At 38.2% G+C, this 21,374-nt stretch overlaps 1 protein-coding gene across 4 annotated transcripts in view; it reads left to right on the top strand.

Annotated features, from left to right (window-relative positions):
• METAP1D (methionyl aminopeptidase type 1D, mitochondrial) overlaps positions 1-21,374 on the top strand; it is a 78,212-nt gene that overhangs the window by 43,372 nt on the left and 13,466 nt on the right. For 3 of the 4 annotated variants that reach the window (XM_089916666.1, XM_022570037.3, XM_089916665.1), the window contains exons 2-4: positions 17,201-17,358; positions 19,147-19,296; positions 20,701-20,849. In XM_089916666.1, the coding sequence (XP_089772792.1) occupies positions 17,201-17,358; positions 19,147-19,296; positions 20,701-20,849 (457 nt within the window). Of the gene's footprint in view, positions 1-17,200; positions 17,359-19,146; positions 19,713-20,700; positions 20,850-21,374 lie in introns of those variants that run through there. The other variant, XM_089916667.1, reaches the window with a different exon arrangement.

Below are 21,374 nucleotides of genomic sequence, written 5' to 3'. Positions count from 1 at the left end.
ATAGGGATTTTCCAAACTTGCAGGTGGAGTTGGAAGTAGTATTCTGAAACTCATGGAAGAGAATACGTCAGGAAAGCATTTGCTCTAAGAGAACAGTAAGGAGAGGATTTTTCCCACACACACCCTGGCCCCCCTTCTACAACTTTAAGGAATATTTGTCTTCCCAGGGGGAACTCAAACTGAATATGAGGATCCTGGCAACTAGAGGTATACAGAGACCTTGGTCGGAAAGCTGGCAGATTAGTTTTTAATTTATTTTTATTTAAAGTTCTTGATTTCTTTCACTGTTATAAGATGAGGGGAATTTTCGTAATTGTGCTGTTTGCTCAATGCAGTCAGACCTTCTTGTGCCTACAGGCACAGTTACAGCTGCATAAAGGCTGAATTAAGATGGAACCCTACCACTGAAAAGATTACGGTTGCCCCATCCCAACCCAGACACACAACTCAACACAAAAACAAGACTAAGCTGTAAATTTAGGTAAGTGTAGAATAATAAGTCTTAAAAAGTTCTCACTCTTTCCCCCAACCCCTCATGATTAGGTCATTGCTTTTGAGGGGGAATATTTTAAATATCAAACCTTTGCCAAAAATCTGTCCTTTTTTGGTGCCTTTAATTTACTGGCACTTCCAGCACCTGTTAGCCTACCTCGTTTAACACTTCATATTTGAGAAGAGGGAGGGTAACGTTGGGGCGAGACAAGGTAGGAGGGGGTGAGTTGGCAGTGATGGAAAGGAAAGTCTAGTTAAACCCAGTCAGCCCCAACTCACTTCTTTCCAGTGGAAAAAGTGTGTGAGTCTGTATGTCTGTTTGATTTTTTTTATATATTAAGGAGCATGAAAGTATGACACTGGAATATTATATTTCAACTTTTTAAAACTTATGTTTTTTTAAAAGAAAAACAATTATTGTCCTATGTTTAGGCAGGTAATATAATGGAAAAAATCCATTTATGATAACAACCAAGAATATAAAATATCCCAGAGTAAACAAATAATAAGGAATATACAGGGCCTATGTGAAGACATTAGATGTCTACTGAGATATAGTAAAGAAGACTGCAGTAAATGTAAGGACATCTCTTAAATAAGACAACTAAATATTTTAGAGAGTCATAGTCTCCCTAGATTAATCTATAAATTCAATATAAGCCCACACTTTATTTTATTTTTTTAATAATATTTAATTTTATTTATTTTTGGCTGTGTTGGGTCTTTGTTGCTGCGCACGGGCTTTCTCTAGTTGTGGTGAGCGGGGGCTACTCTTCGTTGCGGTGCGCGGGCTTCTTATTGCGGTGGCTTCTCTTGTTGGGAGCACCGGCTCTAGGCGCACAGGCTTCAGTGGTTGTGGCGCACCGGCTTAGTTGCTCCGCGGCATGTGGGATCTTCCCAGACCAGAGCTCGAACCCGTGTCCCCTGTATTGGCAGGTGGATTCTTAACCACTGAGCCACCAGGGAAGTCCCTAAGCCCACACTTTAAACAAAGTTGAAATGCAAATGGCAAACTGAAAAAAAAATTGAAACAATATAGTACACAAATGTTTAATGTTTCTAATTCACAGAGCACACTTAAAGTAAATCCAGTAAGAAACAGCCCACAAGGCCTGAATGGAGATTTCACAAAAGAATATAAATACATAACTAAAGAGATCTTCAACCTCAGTAGTATCTGAAGAAAAACAAGTAAAAGCGAGATACCATTTTTCATTTATCAGACTGACAAAGGTTTCAACATTAATAATAGTGGTGAGGGTGTAGGGGAATAGGTACCATTGGGAATATAAATTGCTCTTTTGTGGAGAGCAGTTTTGCAGATATGTCAGAATTTTGTATATTTTTTAACCCAAGAATTCTACTTCTGGGAATTTAAGCTAAAAAAAAAATTACAAATACATGTATTTGTAAAAGGTATATTGTGCAGGGCACAAAACAGAAGAACTCACCTAAATGCTCATCATCAGTTAAATAAAGTGCTATGTTACCCATCCATATAAAGGAGTACTATGAAACCAGTAACCCAGGAGGATAAAAAGTATCATGTAGATCTATAGTTTTTGTTAAAGACAGGTATCTTGGGATTCCCTGGTGGCGCAGTAGTTGGGAATCTGCCTGCCAATGCAGGGGACATGGGTTCCAGCCCCAGTCCGGGAGGATCCCACATGCCGCGGAGCAACTAAGCCTGTGTGCCACAACTACTGAGCCCGCGGGCCAGAACTACTGAGCCCGCGGGCCACAACTACTGAAGCCCACGCACCCAGAGCCCCTGCTCCGCAACAAGAGAAGCCACCGCAATGAGAAGCCCGCGCACCGCAACGAAGAGAAGTCCCCACTCGCCGCAACTAGAGAAAGCCCACATGCAGCAACGAAGACCCAACGCAGTCAAAAATAAAATTAATTAATTTTAAAAAAAAGGAAACTTCTGTATACTGTGGAGAGAAATTACTAGCTTTCAGAATAGCAGTTTATAAAACTACATGTACAAACAGAATATTTATAAAATATAAATTAATATACTATTAAAAATATAATAAAAATATATTAATGGGTACATAGAGAAATGGTATAAAGTGTGTTTGCTGAATGTTAACAGTGATCATTTGAGGAAGCTCTTTACCATTTTTTACTTTATACTATTTATGCTTTCTCAGTATTGTTATAAAAATGTTTAATACCATGCATATACCATTTTCATAATCAGAAAAAAAAAAAAGTAGGCTTCCCATGAACTCTGGCTCATTCTGTGTGGTTTCATGCAAGGACAGAGCACATCCACTTAGGATGATGACCCTTGTGAAGTGAGTTCAGAAAGAGAAAGCTAATGCCGGGCACTGTCTTCTTCACAGCTGCCAAAGACCCACTGAAGAGCTTCTGGTAGGAGGGAAGCGATTGCATGTGGCTTCCATACTTTTATTTGAAAGCACCTAATTCATATGGAACAAAGTGGTAGGATGGTTGTCCAGGATGGTCTTCCAGCATATTGCCTAGCCATGTAGACCAGAGTGTCCCTCGGTCAGACTCAGTGGAGAGGTCAGTCATGACAACGAAGGGAAGAGGAAATTGGAGTTGCTGTTCATGGGTTCACATCTGTCTCTCTCCATGTTCCTTATCAGATTCTTTCTTTTGATGCAGCTGGAACAAGATGATTTGCAGCTATTTCTAAAGGCCAGTTCTGCTTTTTCTTTTTCTCCTTCTCTTCTTCACTTCCTAGGAGCCATCAGCGGGTGAAGACACGATGGTTGTCCAAAGTGAGTGCTGTGTCCTCATCCATGCTGCAGTATATTTGTATAGATACCATTTGCCTGATCATACCCTTGGGGCCCTGTCTCATTTACAGCTGGGCTCCCCAAATTTTATTCTTTCTTCTCAAATGAAAAAGTTTTCATAGATTTCCATCTAATGCTTTTTTTTAAACTACAGTTTGGTATCTCAGAAATCTGTCCCTGTGGGTGTTCACTTAGATTCTGAAAACAGAGCTAGGGTCTTGAAGTGGTTTCCAAGTAAATAATGAAACATGTGTTCAAAGTCTGTAACTCTTCCTTCTCCTTAACCACATCCTAGATAACCCGCCAATGGTGAGTGTCATTTGTGTGAATAGATTCTCCAGTTTTAGTTTTCAAGGCCATATTTTAAATTCTAGCTGTCTGAATGATTAATGTGACTAGGAAAATACTGTTGACCCATTTAAATCATGTCAAGCAACATCCATTGCTCATCTACATAATGAAATACACACTAAACATTACATCTTAAGTGTGGGAGCCAGTGAACTACAAAATAATGTTTTACTCCTGTAGCTTAAGAAATAAAATAGAAGACATTAGGACTAACTGTAGCATTAAATATTAAACTATTCAAATGGTAATTGTCAGTGAAAATCACCTATAAACTGAAACAGCTGATAGCATTACTGCTTCAGTAGCTAATTAGAAGGGGGGTGGTTACACGCAACAGCGTGAGTTTAAGAAAAGTCTTTATGTCAAAGCATGTTTTAATATTATTTGACTATTATGAGATTTATTGTATACAGCTGAGTTGTTTCAATTGTTAATCAGTGGTTGTGAAAATAGTTTGCTGAAAAATTAGAAAAAATTGTTTGATATTTTTATCATGGTTTCATTAAATTGAGCCATGAATAATTTTAAAGACAGCTGATTTATAGTTGAAACTATTTTGATCAATGATCAGATAACAAAGATAAGCTTTGACTACTTTTGAAATATTTAAATTTTGTAAGGACATCAGTTTGCATAGTGTTTAAATAAGTGGAAATTTTAAAGGCACTCAATTTAGGCTATCACGTTACCATGGTTACACCTTTGCACGTTATTTTGTGTATCTCATGTAAATAGATCTGTGAGTCACTGATAATTATTTGGTTTTTTTTTTTGTTCTTTTGGTAGTTCCGTGCTTAGCTGAATTTAATACAGTTCACACGGCTTGCTTTGGTTTTTATATTTTAGTGTTTGTGATTGACAGTGATTGAGCATTTCTTATGGAGTGCTTGCCTTTTTTGTCATAAATGATGTATGTTGGTAGTGCTTGAAATATAAATACGTTCTTGTATTACTGTTTAATAAACAGGAAGTTTTATGCAAAGGAGACTTCTTGGTACATTTAAACAATAAGATTCGGTGAGCTCTAGAATATTTCTATTAAATAGTCAAACAAATGTGTTTAAACTCTTACAAACTAAGTTACTGAGGTTACCAAGGACAACGTAACAGTTTATGGCTAAGCATAACATTGACTGAACACTATTTAATAACAATAAAAATAACATTCTGCTGTCTCAAAATTATTTGCGGTAAGGAGCTTTACAGGGGATGTGTTCACTGCCAAGTAGAATCTTTCTAAAACATACTTCTCTCATCCCACCCTTTGCACAAATATAAAATCTATTCCATATACTAATGTGTTTGGAAGGATATGATTCTTTTTTTTTTTTTTTTTTTTTGCGGTACGCGGGCCTCTCACTGCTGTGGCCTCTCCCGTTGCGGAGCACAGGCTCCGGACGCGCAGGCTCAGCGGCCATGGCTCACGGGACCAGCCGCTCCGCGGCACGTGGGATCTTCCCGGACCGGGGCACGAGCCCGTGTCCCCTGCATCGGCAGGTGGACTCTCAACCACTGCGCCACCAAGGAAACCCGGATATGATTCTTGAATAAAGCTGGGATCGTTTATGCTTCTAAATGGAAGAAGAGATTTTCCTTAGACTTTACCATCAGCTTTCTAGCAAGGCCCCACCAAGAACTCTCAGAAAAATGTCAAAATTAGGCTGTACATGATTCATCCTACTGAATTTAAGCCTTCTCTCAATACACTACAATCATGAGATGCCGTCTGGTTTATAAAGTGTTTATACATCTGCAGTCTCATTTGATGGTCAGGGTGGTCCTGTGATAAAGGCAGGAGAGGACCAGTGCTTTGGATAGCATGGTTTTTAAGTAGCAGTTCTGGGACCCAACCTAGGATCTCATGAATATTTTGTGAAGTACTTACTTTGTGAATTGTCCAAAACACATTTTGACGTTCAGACTGGTTTCTACCTACTGATCAGTCCATTTTAGAGTGACCTTCTCCCATACATAGTCAGGCAACCAGTGATCATAATTACCATTTATCGAGTGCTTACCTTGTGCCACTCTCCATACCTCATGTCATACAGTTATCATAGCAAGCCTGTGAAGAAGGTATTGTTATTCCTGTTAACGGATGAGCAAACTAAGACTTAGAGAATTTAACTAACTTGTCCAAGTAAACCAACTAATGCTCAGAGAAGGGAAAACAATTTAAACAAGAACTCAAGTAAGTATAATTAGAAAGGCACACCTTTCAGAGGAAAATCCCATGGCACATTCACAAGCAAAATATTAAGTGTTTGAAATTCTACTATTTATTTTTACCTCCAAATGGGCTATGTTTTATCTTGGCATTTTTGTTTTTGTTTTATAACACTCTGGTAGAACTATAGTTCAAAAAATGTTCACATTAGACAATAGCATGCTTCAGATATTGTACACATTAAATATTTCAGGACTGTGGCTCTACTGAAGACTTTAATCTAAAAATGAGATGATGAATTTTTCATTCCACCAAGTGTGAATGACCTTGCTCAGCTACGGATTTCAAGTAATATTGTGTTTTCAGCTATGAGAGCAGCCTGCTTTATACAGGTAAAGAGTACACATTTGGGTAGTGGTGGCAGTGGTTTTCATTTTTAATCTTTAGTACAGAAAATAATGATTTTATAGCTGAGCATCCATATCTGAAAAAAAAATACAAGAGCCAATTTGTAAGCAGGCTTCTGTGGGACTCCCCTTTTAAGCCTGTACCATTTTAATACATTGTACTTTCTGCATTAATTCTTAAAGCAATGGAGCTGTTATTTCTTCATGTGGTTAACTAAGGCTACATAGTTGAATTAAATATAAAGTTATTTGTGGCAACATAACTACATCACTTCAAAAAGCTACCTTCAGATAATTTGGAACTTTTTTCTTTTGCTAAAGAGGCTACTGTGTATTTTCTCTTTATTTTTTGTGAAAATGACTCCTTGATGAGTGATCCTGGCTTCTATTGTCTTGAATCTGTGTAATCTCAACTGCAGAAGCTGAAAATATATTGTTTTCCTGGAGCTTAGCTTTCTTATTTTCGGTTGTGATTATTGACCTACCTAACTACCTACCACTTCTATTGCCTGGTTACCGGGCAGAACTCCCACGATTGTCAAAATACCATCGTAGGATTTATATTCAAATGGTTTCTTTTTGTTTCATGCCTTTCACTTGGAGCTGTACAGTGAAAGCATTCTCAGGAAAATATTAAGACCTTTTTGGGTTTTGTAGGGGTTTTTTGGTAATGATACTGTAGTTTGGGTCAAAGCTCTGAGCTATTTTATACCGATTATTTGCATAAATAACTTTAAAGGGCTCATAAAAAAAAGAGAAAAGAAATGCATCCAACAATATAACTAGAGCATGTTGCATATAGAATTCAGTTGACCCTGTTGTGAGAGGAAGATTAAAATTACAGTCTTTTCAAAGGCTTTAGTACAATTGAAAAATATTCATACTAAAGCTGTGCCTTTGATCATAAATTATAAGTCCCAACATCTTCTATTACTGGATATTTTTATCCAAATAACTAATATTTTGAGTAGTATTTTACTTGACAGTAGTATTTAAGAATAGTCTTTTTAAAAGAATTAAAGAAGGACTTATTATGTCAGTTTTTTGTAAACTCATGATACTTTTATACAGACTTTCTCTAAAATTGAATTCCATGTGTTATTTCTGTGAAACTGCTCTTTCTGATGCTTACTTGTGTGCTTTAATATAAATTTTTTTCTATGTTTTCCTCTTCTTTAACCCAAGTATGTGAGGTAATAGGAATGTTTTTTTGAGAGACTTTGGAAAGTTGAAGTTTGCCAGATGTTCTGTGCTAACCTAGAAGTGTGCATTCTCTGGGTATCAGGACTGTGTGAAATTCTTTCCTGTTACTTTGACAGAATGAATGTTTGCTTTTGGGTCATTTTGGTGTCGTACTTCTACTCTGATCAGAGCTTGACTTTTATTCTGTATTTAAATGATACTACGGCATCCAGAAAATCTGGCAAAGAAAATGATATTTTGATGACATTTTTCACAGGGCTCAACTGGAATGAATTATTACATTTTAACCACAGCCCTAATAAACAGCTTCTTTATTTCCTGTGAAAGGGTACAATATTTCTTTGTCCAAGAAGTTGCCTGAGTATATGTATTGTTGAAGTGCTAAAAAGCTGCTTTTCTCTAAACTTTAGCTGAGACACAATGGGATTTTCTAAGCATATACTATTTCAGTGTGACTCAATATTTTATGATTATAAAGAGGAATTTAAATTCAGATTTTGAACTAAACATTTTTCATCTTAAATGGAGAAATTTCATACAGTAGTCCTAGTTCCTTTTACAGGTTAATCATTTCTGTGTAACTTCCACTTATCCACCAAATGATCTGCTTTTAGATTTAGATTTTGTATTCTTACTATAATCTTTGACACTCCTCCCCCGGCTATGATTGGGCCGGCTTAAAGGAATTTTTTTCTAGGTTCACAAACATGAGTCTACTTTATTAAATAGGTATGTTTATTGATCTGTGTTTCTAGAATAGGTTGGGTTGTTTTTGTCACCCAAGAAGAGGGGAATGCTTTTTGTTTAAATCACAGATCCCTAGGTGCTAGTGATGTAAATTAATGAATAGTAACATATTATCCAATTAGCTTTTGTTAAGAAGCAAAATGAAGTATTTTTCCTAAACCCATTTCTGAACTTGTCATTGACATTATACTCTATCAGTTGCTATTGATACATTTTGTTAAATAGGAAGAGGGATGTAGCACTGAGCCAACTTCCTGATGGAGCCTTGGGGAAGGTCATGTTTTGCCGTGACCTGGGCATCATTCTTGAATGTTGTTATTATTGGTAGGGGGTGCCCTCAGGCCGCCACCCTTCCTCTTCCCAGAAGTGCTCTATGGCTGGCTTTCCAGCTCATCTTCTTTAGAACCAGGACTCCCAGGCTCTGGTTTATAGGCTTGATGATGAGTTACATCCACAGCCTCATATGTGTGGTGAAGACTACTATCTCACCTTCCTCTGACTACTTAGTGTTATTAGTTGTAGTGGCCCAATTCTAATATGAGTACGATAAAGTCTCATAGAAATTGCAAACTTAGAGCTTTAAGCAACTAGGATTTTGTGTCACGTAAAATGCTTTACACATTTCTTTTTTTTTTATTTCTGTGGAATCTTTGTTACTGTTTTAGCCATCTTAGCTATAAATAACTTCAAGGACAACCCTGTTGGATGTCGAGTAGAATCTTTATTTCAGATAAGTGTTTATGCCAGCATACTTTAGGCTTGACTCTGTGCTTTATTTTGAGCATTAAAGAAAATGATCTGTTTTCCAACACCTGCATAACAATTGGCCTGTATCCTCTTGAGAAATGTTGTTTAATAAACACTGTAGCTTTATCGTCCAGAGGCTGTTGCCGGATGCTGTTGCCAAATGCTGTTAATTAAGAAAAAAAAAGTTTTTTTTTACAGGTTTGTGAAACAGATCCACTCCTCTCCTTGTAATGGCATCTTAGCTTGAAATCCAGGAAGTAATGGTGTATGGTGTCCATATCCATGATTTTCTGAATTGGAGAAAAAGTGTGGAAAGCATCTGGGGAAAAGGAGGCTCTTTACCAGCTTGTTTCCTGTAAGCTCAATTGGAAGACCTTGTCCGTGCAAATAGATTTCAAAATAGAGCCTGCCCTTTGACTGTCTCCATAATTACATGGCTTGCTCTGTATTTTATTTGGCAGTCAGAGCAGTTAACCCCTGGAAGGAAGGGGCTGATGGCATGGGCAGCTTAGCTCCCCAGACATGTCCGTGGGAATGAATAAAGCACTGTTTGGAGAAGCTCATAGCTAAAAGCACACCAGAACTCAACCAAAACTTTTAAAAAGCAAGTTTAATAATGTCTGTTATGATTGGTTTAAAAACTTACTTTGTCCTTATTGTGTAGATTGTAGAGAGGTATTAATTGTTTTTTTAAAAAGGGGAGTTGGGGGAGTTCCTTGTTGCTTTGATGTAATCAACATCTGTCAACAGAATGAATTTGCTTCTGTTTAGTTCCAAGGGCCCTTGTCCTTAAGCTTTGCCCAACAGTATCTGCTTCAGCCTGGGGCATTCCCCTAGCTGTTTTGGGTTTTTTTCCCTTCTTTTTCTTTTTCTTCTTCTTCTTCAACAGATGCACAGGTTATTTCTTGTGAAATGTGAGCTTCTCTTCTGCGTTATAGTCTCCTTGATATGGGAAGGAACTTTCTTTCTCATTTACTCTTAAAACATGTACCTCTTACTACTAGATTATAAAAATCAATGGGAGTTACAGAGAGTGATCACGGCAGACTATTTAATTTTCCTTCCACGACATTCGTGCAAGTTATCAAACCTATCAAGCGGACAGTCAATGTTTTAGGTCAGGAAATATGAGACATGGCTGCATTCGCCGTGCTGTAAGAGCCTGTGCTCCTACCCTGGGTAATTGGTTGGAGTTCATGAACTGTGATCTTTCTGTGGTTCTAAATCAGCACCTTGAAAATGTATTTCTGTGGTACAGTCCCTCCTGAGCCTACTGTAGGAAGCAATATTTCTAAACAGTTAAAAATATCTTGAATTGCTGTCACAAGTTGCTTTTTTTTAGAGTTAATGTATTATTTTAGCAAATCCTTTGATTTAAAATTAAAATCATCAATGAGTGTAAGAGCCATATTTGAAAATGAATTAGCAAAACGTTGTTTTCTCTTAGTAATCATAAATCATTTAAATCTGGCAGGCATTCCTCCCTTCATCCAAAATAATTGCCTCCATTTGTAAAATCAATTAGATGTTGATATGCTATAAATAATAGTTTTGTTACTAGACTTTGACATTTGCTGATCATTACGAAAAAATACATTCAGCAAGACATTTTACAGGGTGTCTTTTAAATTACATATTATCTCTGGTTGACATTGTTGGCTAATGTAAAGTGATACAGGCTACTTTATTGTGCTGTTTTCTATCCAGATACTTGAAGCCTCTGAAACATACCATAACTGAGGATTGATGGCACTCTGGAGGGTGAAAGTGCTTCCCTGGAAACGTACAGTGAAACATAGAGGTGTTGGTAGCCCACACTTGAGTACAAATGTACTCTGTTCAGTTTTACAACTGCTTAAGATAATAAGCATTAATAGGCATTTTAAATGTCTCTTTGGAAGTTCATTCAGAACTCTCTCTTAAAAATACTTGTTGACCAAAAGAAAACTTGCATTTCCGAGGGTAAAATCGGCTTAATTAAGGGTCATTAGTAGAGGTGCACATAAAAACCCAGGGCTCAGTGGGTGAAATGGAAGCTTTTCATTATGTGGTATAGAATGCACGCGCAGATAACAATTAAAATGAACCCTGAGTAAGAGGCCAGTGAATATAGGGCATGTCATGTGCAGCAATATTAGTTATTTTAAATGCCTTCTTCCCCCATCATACTTGAATTCTGTAGTCCCACCTTTCAGACTTAATCTGTAAAGGGAAATAAAATGCAGCTTTTAGAAATTGATGTTATTACCGAATATGAAAATATTTAAAACTGTAACCTAGATTTACATTTCAAATACAAATTTAGAATATGAAAAATGTGCTGCAGGATCCAAGGGTCATGTAGCAATTTCAATAGACATTCAGGCCGCACAGCGCGCTCCTCCGTGAAAGGAAAGAAGCAGTTGCTTATAATTTTTGACATTCAGCTCAAACTAGGAGCTAATAGAATTTTTATGACACTGAAAATAAATTCTTGTTATTACCTGTGATAACAGTAAGTATTCTAGTATTCATAACTGATAACGTATAGATTTACTGCCTAAGGAAACCTTATAGAGAGTTTCTGTTACATAATTGACAGTAACAGCGCTCGCTATGATCATGTCTTTTAAGATCAAATTAGTCCAAAGCAGCTCCTTGCTGATCTGGGGCTCTCCTCTTCTGAGGTTTCTGATGATTTCCTACTGGCATCTCCTAAACCTCAGATTAGTCTTTAACAAAAGAGGGTTTGCTGTGAGTCCTGGGTGAATGATGGTGCCCAGAAGACCGAGGGGCCAGTCCCGAGGCTGATGGAAACCTGCCTGGTGTCCCTGCCTCTGATGATGGACATCATCAAATTAGCTGTGTAACATTGACAGTAGCAAGTTGGAAGTTACATGTAGTTATTAGAAGGTATCAGCAGTTCTTCTATTTAGTTATTTTTTAAATTGGAATATAACAGATGTATAACATATGTGTTCATTTTGGATGTACAAAGCAGTGCTTTTACAAAGAAAGGAAATATATAGGAAATTCAACAAACCTTTTCTAGAGTGATCTATAGCAGATAATGTAGTTTGTGACCCTGAGTATAATTGGGATGGGGGATTTTAATTTTACTCCCTCTGCATTTAGAAAATTTGTTAATTGCTATTGATGAATTACACTATGATAAGCAAAGTTGAGGATCTCCCCCCCGCATTTTTTGTCATGTTAATTGGAGAGCCATTATCTTCTAAAGGCACATATTGATGTAAGACCATTTCTTCATTTCACCTGTGCAAACACTAAATTGTTGTTTATTTTTTCTGGTTTGTAATGAATAGTTAGTAGAATAAACACGGCATGGTACCTTATTATCCTGTTACTTTGTGACAACATTTATAGGGTGTCTTTTATCAGATTGAAAGAAAAGATTTTGCTTCCAATAAAAATGTATCTTATGGAAGTGGAGTTGCTGAGAACACTGCAAAGCCATAATTGTCAACAGATTGGATATGTTCAGGCTGTGTTCCCAATGTTTAAGTCATGTGTGGAGGTGCTTGCCTCTTTCTGGCAGTGAGCCCATTATTTAGCAGAACAGGTATGTTGGCGACACTGTTCATTCTAGAAGCGAATGTCTGAGAAGCCTCATTCAGATCTCCTAGTAGAGACCTGATGACTTCATGCGTTGAGTTTAAGAACATTGGAAAGATTCCCCCTGTAATGACTGTGTACTTGAACTTGATGATACTGATAAAGATGACCTCTCTTTCATGTTATCAACTGCATTGAAAAAAATCTACATGAGTCCTAAAATTGATCAGACTCTACATCGTCCCATTGCCTGGGACATAGCATGACAGTCAGAAGCTGCTGAATGAAGGCACACGTGTCAGAGCTAAAAGAGACCTCAGGGACTTCCCTGGTGGCGCAGTGGTTAAGAATCCGCCTGCCAATGCAGGGGATGGGTTCGAGCCCTGGTCCGGGAAGATCCCACATGCCGCGGAGCAACTAAGCCCGTGCACCACAACTACTGAGCCTGCACTCTAGAGCCCACGAGGCACAACTACTGAAGCCCGTGCGCCTAGAGCCCGTGCTCGGCAACAAGAGAAGCCACCGCAATGAGAAGCCCGCACACCGCAACCAAGAGTAGCCCCAGCTCACTGCAACTAGAGAAAGCCCGCGCTCAGCAACAAAGACCCAACGCAGCCAAAAATAAATAAATAAATTTATATTAAAAAAAAATAGACCTCAAAGATTATGAAGTTCACTCGCTCATTTTACTAAACCTTCTGTAGCAGTTGATAGTGTCTGTGAAGTGCTCAGCACAGAGCTTGGCACCAGTAGGCTCTCAGCCAGTGTTCACTGCTGTTGTTACTGCCCGAGGTCACACAGTTAGCTCCTGGCAGGACCAGGAGCAGAACCTCTAGCTCCAATGCGGTGTCATTTGGGCCCATTTTTCATCAGGAATATCACCATCTGTTATAATCGAATGTATTTGTTTGCTTCTTGTCTGTGTCGCACCACGGAATATGAGCTCCCTGAGGCAGGGACTTTGTCACCTGGTTCACCTCGTGTCCAAAGCATGGCATGTAGGAGGAGCTCAGTAAGTAATTGTCAAATAAAAGAATAAGTAAATTTCAAGGCCCACAGGTAAACATGTTGAGTGTTGAGAAGGGAAAGGAAAAGACATTAACATTTATGGGGTGCCTACTTTTTTATTTTTTTGGCCACACCACGTGTCTTGCGGGATCTCAGTTCCCCGACCTGGGATTGAACCCAGGCCATGGCAGTGAAAGCCTGGAATCCTAACCACTAGGCCACCAGGGAACTCCCCCATGGAGTGCCTACTTTTAAAAGATGGTTTAGGGATATGTGTTATCTCAACTAACATTCACAACCTGGTGGTGAGGAAAGCACTACTATTCCCATGTAATGGTGAAGAAAGTGGGGCTCAGAAGTTTTGGTAATTCAGATCTGACTTCAAAGCTCGTGTTATTTTCACTACCACAATGCCTCCCAGTTAAATCAGTTCTAAGACTTTTCATGAAAAATACCTTCATTCTGAATGTTGGCTGGTTCCATGATGTTTATTTTTTTTCATGATTAAAAAAAAATTTCTTTGAAATTGAATCCCTGAAAAAACACATGCTATAGCAAAGCATACCAGCTACTAGAGCCCGTGCACACTGTTGAAAGGCAGATTGGAGTGGCAGACACAGCCCTGGATTTGGACTTCGAGGACTCTAGCTGGGGCCACCAGAGGTGTGAGCCTTTGTTCCTCATCCATAAACTAGTGACATCAACAGCTGCCCGCCTCCCTAACAGCACTGGTAAGACTTAATGTGTGTGGAGCACCTAGCACTGTGCTTAATTAAAGAAACTGGCCATTAAGTGTTAACCACTATTATTGTTTTCTATTTCTATTAGTGTTATCGTTATTAATAGTCATCATAATACATGCTTTTCTCAGAAGGGAAACACTTGGGAGCTTGTCTTTGGTCCTACCTAGGGATGCAGTTAGGGAGCCCAGAATCATGGATTGATTCCACCTGAGCCTTTCCTTGGCTTTAACTGGGACCCAGATTTTTCCATTCTGTGTCCACAGACTGCCCAGCCAAACCTCTACAGCATGTATTTGGTCAGCAAAGGGAGTTTGGCTTGAGAAAGAGGATGGATTAGGTCAACCCATCACCACTTTTGCAAAAAAAAAATAATAATAGTGGTAACTTTTACTTGTTTTGTGAGGCCTTTTACATTTTCAGAGTGTGTCCTTGTGTGTTGTTAGCTCATCTTTTTCTCATGCATGACAGAGCAATATACTTCATGAAGGCAACTGGACCTGCTTTCCCGCAGCTTTGGCACTCTGGCAGAGTTACTTACCTTTGTGTGCTTCCGTATCTTCAACTGTGGAATGAGTAACAACAGTTCACAGTTTACAGGGTTCTCAGGAAGATTAATGAGCTACCATATGTAAAGGGCCTAGCATAGTAATTGATGCACAATAAGTTCTCAGTATTAGAAGCTATAGTGAAGCCCAGGGTTTCTTTCTCATTTTACTTTTCAAGTATCCTTGAAGGAACTACCATTTTGGGGGGCATCTACTAAAGGCAGGGCACTTTCACAGACTTTATTCCGATTAATTCTCACTTGAGACTCAAAACAAGACACTTGCTCAGGGCCACACAGCTACCAAGTAGTAGAGCTGAGACAGAAGTCCAGGCTTCTGCTTTCCAACCATCTGCTTTTACTAGGAAACTACCCTGCCCCTCATAGACAGTTAACATCCTGGGGCTGGTGATGTTGTCTTTAGGGAAATGTTGTACTTCACAAGCTTTAGGGAACATGTACCTGCCTCTATTAAGCAACTTTTTTTTTTTTTAAAGAAGTGATATTACTGGCAGCATTTTGTCTGGTATTTGGAATTATTTAAAATAATACCTGAAACACCTCTGTAAGTTTGATTCAACAATGTTACTTTCAGCTTTCTGGAAGAGCATGATTGAGTGAAACTTAGGACACTGAATCAATGACTATCGGGGTTTGTTTGCTTCTGTGCCTTTTTTCCCATTTTTCCTTTCTCCCACTTAGACATCTTGAGTTTTGGGGCTAATACTCACCTGCAATTTGTGTTTCCATTATGTTTCACAGCTGAAAGATTACTCTAGGCCAGTAATTCTCAAACTTCAGTGTGCATGAGAATCACTCTGGTGAGGGATTGTTAAAACACAGATTGCTGACCACATCCCAGAGTCTGAGTCAGTAAATTGAGGAGGGGCCCAAGAATTTGCATCTTTTCCCCGTGTGATACTAATATGCTGGTCTGGGTACCACATTTCGAGAACCAGTGCTCTAGACCGGGAGTCGACAAAATTCTTCTCTAAGGGGCAGGTAGTAAATATCTTAGGCTTTGTGAGCCATATGTTCTCTGTCACAACTATTCAACTCTGCCACTGTCGCTCAAAAGCAGCCATGGCTAATTGTAAGTGAATGAGCGTAGCTATGTTCCAATAAACCTTTATTTATGGGCACTGAAATTTGAATATTGTATAATTTCGCGTTACAAAATATGATTTTTTTCAACCATTTATAAATATAAAAATCATTTTTAGGTTGGGGCTATATAAAAATAGGCAGCAGGGCAGATTTGCCCTTTGGGCTGTAGTTTGCCAACCCCTGACATGCAAGTATGGCATGTTGGGGATTTTTAAAACTATTGTTTTAATTATAAAAGTAATGCAAGTGAATGTTTTTAAAAGTCGATCAGTATAGAAGAAAACAGAAGGAATCAGGAAGTCTTCCTCCCCACCCCAGCCCCAATCAGATACCCCAGAAATAACCACTATTGCTGAATATCAATTTTCAGAAAGTTTATAGGCATATACAAGCCTGTATAAATGTATAAGTTCTTTTTACATGAGCTTTTTACATAAGCTCCTTTTAATGAACTTTTAATATGTACTGCTCAGCATTTGCTATTTTCCTAACAATATATTGTGACCTCTTTCAATGTCAATACATAGAGATGATTTAGCTTATTCTCTTTAATACCGCTATAGTTTTCTGTTGTATAGATTTACCATAATATATTTAACCAGTCCCCTACGGATGGACATTTGGATTATTTCCCATTTTTTTCTACCACAAACAGTGCTACAGTTCATCTTCAAACATCCATCATTGCATACAGTAGAGTCCTAGGAGATGAATTGCTGAGTCAAAGGATGTGTGCATTTAAAATTTTGATAGATATTTCTAAATTCCTGTTGTGGGTACTTTAGGACCCTACATTCGTTTCCTGTCAGGGTTACACCCTCCAGTTTTGCTATTTAGTCTTTATCTGACTCGAGCATTCATTACAATGAATTTCAGTATAATGCCTCGCTGCACATGAACTTAACACAGAGTAGTAATCCTATCGAGGGCAAAAAGTGCAGCTGGTAATTTGTCCAGGATTCGTGAAAGGAAAATGGCTTTAAAGAACATAAAGCCACCCAAACAGTGCCCTGAATCTAGGGTCATCCTGGACATGGCTGCTTTTAAGGTACCACAGCAGAAATTGCTCTTTTTATAGACCTGGTGTTTAGCAGATGTTTCTATATGTTTTTTACCCACTAGAATAGAGTTTTCCATTGTCAAACATTTATGTAAACATACTATTAGCTAATAAATATGCTTTGCTACTATTGTACTAGAACTCAGAATACCACTGCTTTCCTTTCTATTCGGGGCTTTTTCTTTTTTGTGCCAATAAAGGATTATAATAATGATCTAATAGACAACAACGCAACATCTTAAAATGTAGCACTAAGTAGTTTTTTTTTTACTTAAGATATGTCTATTTCTGCTTCTAGGTTGTCACAGGATTTTCTCTTCATCACTCAATCATATCTACTTACAAAAGCAGTCAAGCAGTCAACAAAGAAGAAATTTCTTTTTCCGAAGACAAAGAGAGATTTCACACAGTATAGTTTTGCCGGCTGCAGTTTCTTCAGCTCATCCAGTCCCTAAGGTACTGTATTGCCTATTATTTTTTTGCTGCTTTTTCCGGCCAAGATAAAGGTTAACTGCAGAAGCAATCAAGTGTTTTTGCACCTTTGATTTCTGAGGTGTTTGAATTATAATTTTTAAACTTGATCTGTGATTTAAAACTGTGGTTTGGGAAGTTTTAACATCCTGCAGTTCTATAATATTCATTTTTTAAAATAAAGCACTGAGCTTATAACTGCTTAATTCACTTAGAATTTAAGTTTCTATCATTAAAATTTCCATATTAAATTTCTACCATGAAGATAAGATTATAGACAATCTGTCCATTTTTCTAAAATGCAATGTAAAGGAGGTGTGGGGATCGTTTAGGAAGAACGAGAATAGGTGAAAGAAATATAGATTTGTCGCAAAAGTCACCTGCTTTCCCTCTTTTTCTGTTTTTTTGTTGGTTTTTTTTTTTGCAGTAAACCCACATTAAGTATATCATACTCCCTGAAGGTGAGTGGCCCATTTTTGTGCCAAGGGCTGACAAGACAGGCCACCAGAGCCCAGAGTATGTTTCTGGTATTTCCTTAGTAGAAAAGAAAAAAGAAGTCTCCAGAGAGGTGAATGTATTGTTTTAGAATTTCAGTGACAAGCCAACAGCCCTTCTGCCTGTGGTTGTAACCTGGTCAGATTGCAAAGAGAGAGGAGGCGGGGCTGTGGGAGACCGGGTGTGCTTTGTGGGTGCTGGTGGTAAAGCTGTAGCAGAGAAGATGCTCACCCCGAGCTTGGCTGCTGCAGCCCAAGCGATGGCGTTACTTGTGTCAGAAAGGCCCATCTGAACACAAGAACAAGTGAAGGTCCTTAAATCCTGCACGATGCAGTTCCCAAAGTGCAGAGCCCTAACCTCAGCCCTTCCAGAGATGCTGTGATGTCCATTGAATAGCGTTATCTCTCTCAGCTTCCTGTCCCCAACTGCTGTGTAGCCTTACTGGGTACTGCTCAACAAAACTTATGTAGCAGTTGCCATAAATAGTTTGTAAAGAGCTGTGCAAAACCTTGGGACTGAAAGGAGCTCTGTGTGTAAGGTAGTATTTATTTTCTGAATACTGCCCATGGATTTAAGTTAGTGGTGGAGAATGTTCTCCAAGGGTGATCAGAGTTGAACATTTTGAGTTTTAGAGGAGGGGGGAGTTTGTTTGTTTTTGACAAATGATGGAAGTGTTCAAAGTATTTTTTATGTACTTGAAAAAAAAAGAAAGGAAAAGGAAAGAGAGCTGTTTCGTTTTGTCCTCTAGTTCCTTCTTAGTTTGGGTACAGTTGCAAAGTGTAAGAGAAGTGCATATGTAATAGGCATCCGTGAACTTGACAGTCAGCCTTTTACATATATTCATTGGGAGAGGGTGTTGTGAGCTATCCTTTGCATAAATTTATCTTTGTGTCGAGGAGATGAAAGTGCTCTTAATTAACCATTTGGCAATTGGGAAGCTTGGTGCTATTTGTTATCAATGGCAATAGGCTTCTAACGGGGTTGGAGAAGGAAGAAAACTCCTGTTTGTTTTGACCAGAAGTCTCCTTCAGTCCAGTGTGACTCAAAGCACAGAAAGGTTAACAGACCATCCAGAGGCAGCACTAACAGGCCATGTTAAGTTCAAAAGGGCAGGGGAAGGAACTGGGGGCAGCCTGGAGGGTCTGTTGTGCTGGCTTCAGAGGTCGGTGCTCCGGCAGGAAGGGCAGAGCTCCATGAAGCAGGAGGCTGTGTCCGAAAAAATGATTCCATTGTCATGCACTGGGTTCTGATCTTCGTTTTCAATCCTTTTTCCTCAAGCACATAAAGAAGCCAGACTATGTGACGACAGGCATTGTACCCGACTGGGGAGACAGCATAGAAGTTAAGAATGAAGATCAGATTCAAGGGCTTCGTCAGGCTTGTCAGCTGGCCCGCCATGTCCTCCTCCTGGCCGGGAAGAGTTTAAAGGTGGCGTCTCACCAAGCCTCGGAAGACTTACATAAGGGGCAACAAACCCTGCTCCCCTTTTTTCCCTTTCCCTTTAACTCTTCTTTTGTACACATCTAATTTGTTAAAATTAAGTAAAGCCTTGGGATAGGGGAAAGGGATCGTATTATTTCTGTGTTTATTCTAGAGATAATTGAAAATACAAATTTGATGTTAAGTAGCAGAATTCTGGAGATACTTGGAGCACAATCGGCCTATCCAAGTTGATCCATGGCAGATGGCTTTGACTTTTCCCCTCTTACTCCTGCCTGTAGTTTCTGCTTTTATTCCCCACATTATTTCCGTGTGCCTGAAGAGTTGCTTTGCCTCATCCTTTGTCTCTTATTTTCTTACATTGGCTCTGCAAAGAAAGACAGACCACATACATTAAGCTATAGGTAATTCAGCAATGTAATTGTGTACAACTATCTTACTACAAGATTTAGGTCTTTTGGAATAATCTGAAACTGAATCTGAATCCTGCTATGTAAGGATCATAAAAGAAAATACTGTAGTTTCCAAAAGGTGGGCAGAATTTAGGAAGTGAGACTCAAAGATGAAACACTTAGTGTATCATTTGTGTAATAGACTTGTTATAGCAACACAACTAACCATAATGTGAATATAAAATAACATAAAGAAAACTCTTGAAGAAATACTTTTTAATAAAAGATTTTGCTTTAGAATTTTGCTCATGATTTATGAATATGTGGAGATAGTCCTCATGTGCCCACAAAACTTGATTTCAGTTTTCTTCTAGTTTGGGAGCAATTGGATACCTTCTAGTAAGGGAAAAATATTTTTTGAAAAGACATTGATTTATTTAGGCATGAAAGAAATCAAGAGTAGTGAACCTGAATCTCTACAAAATGTATCAGACTTAGTTTTTTAAATCATGATCCATAACCTCCATGCCATTATGGCGAAACCCATGTAATGTTTCACTGAGATAAAAAGGTGTGGTTTGACCTACTTTTCAAGCTTTGTCATCTAAATTGAAGATCCTTTTGAGAATTTATATGCTTTGGTTAGCCCAGGGCACTAACCATTGAAGAAGAGGAAGGAATTGCCTCAGAACATATTTTTTAAACCTTCAGGCTAAAACGGAGTCATGTCATTTAATGACTCACAAGTGATTGAGAGGATCTTAGATTTTAAAATGTCCATTTCCTAATAGTCCATAACACCATCATGTACCCAAACAGTTGTCAGAAAGGCGCAATAGGATTTTAAGGTTAATCATAATTAATTAAAATGTTGTACCACAAGTTTATCACAGTGAATTTATACAGCTTCCTCTGGAAGTGCTGTAGCTATAGGCATAGTCAATAAATACAGGAAGTGTCTTCAACTGTCGCTCCACAATTTCTTTATTTAATATTTTAGGTTGACATGACAACTGAAGAGATAGATGCTCTTGTTCATCAGGAAATCATCAGTCATGATGCCTATCCCTCACCTCTAGGCTATGGAGGTTTTCCAAAATCTGTTTGTACCTCTGTAAACAACGTGCTTTGTCATGGTATTCCTGACAGGTATTCATTGCTTAATAACATACTGTTCCTTTGGAAACTAAAACATGAAACTAAGATCTATAGCATATGTTGAAAGACACTATAGTTTAATTGAAACCTACCTGCAAACTTTTGAAGCTGATTATGGTAGAGCAACAATTTTGAAGTATTCTGCTTCTAAATGGACATAATACCACCATTTAATGTTTGTTAAAGCAATATGTAATACAAAAAAAGTGGCTGTGCATTAAGTATTTCTTTTACCATCTTAGATTTTTAACCATCTACTATTGCTTTGGCTCTTTGTAAAATTAAGGTAACTATTAAGTATATTTTGTTGAGAATAAGTAGATTTTTTACCAGTGGCAATACATGTTCATTTAGGTATTTCTAGTAAAAATTGATGTGACTAACATAAATCAAAGATTAAATACAGTTATTCCATTCATTCCTTCTCCACTCAGAATTATCACCGCAACTCGTTAGGCTTGTGATAGTGGTCATTAGATATTTATTTTTATATTCCTTTTATTGGGATCTGTCTGT

This window comes from Delphinapterus leucas, chromosome 8 (assembly GCF_059928025.1).
Source record: "Delphinapterus leucas isolate spDelLeu-1000000601 "Yukka" chromosome 8, BTC_Dleu_Yukka2, whole genome shotgun sequence".
In the NCBI taxonomy this organism is placed as follows: Eukaryota; Metazoa; Chordata; class Mammalia; order Artiodactyla; family Monodontidae; genus Delphinapterus; species Delphinapterus leucas.
Note: the sequence above shows the minus strand (reverse complement) of the source record. Positions and strands in the feature narration are given on the sequence as shown.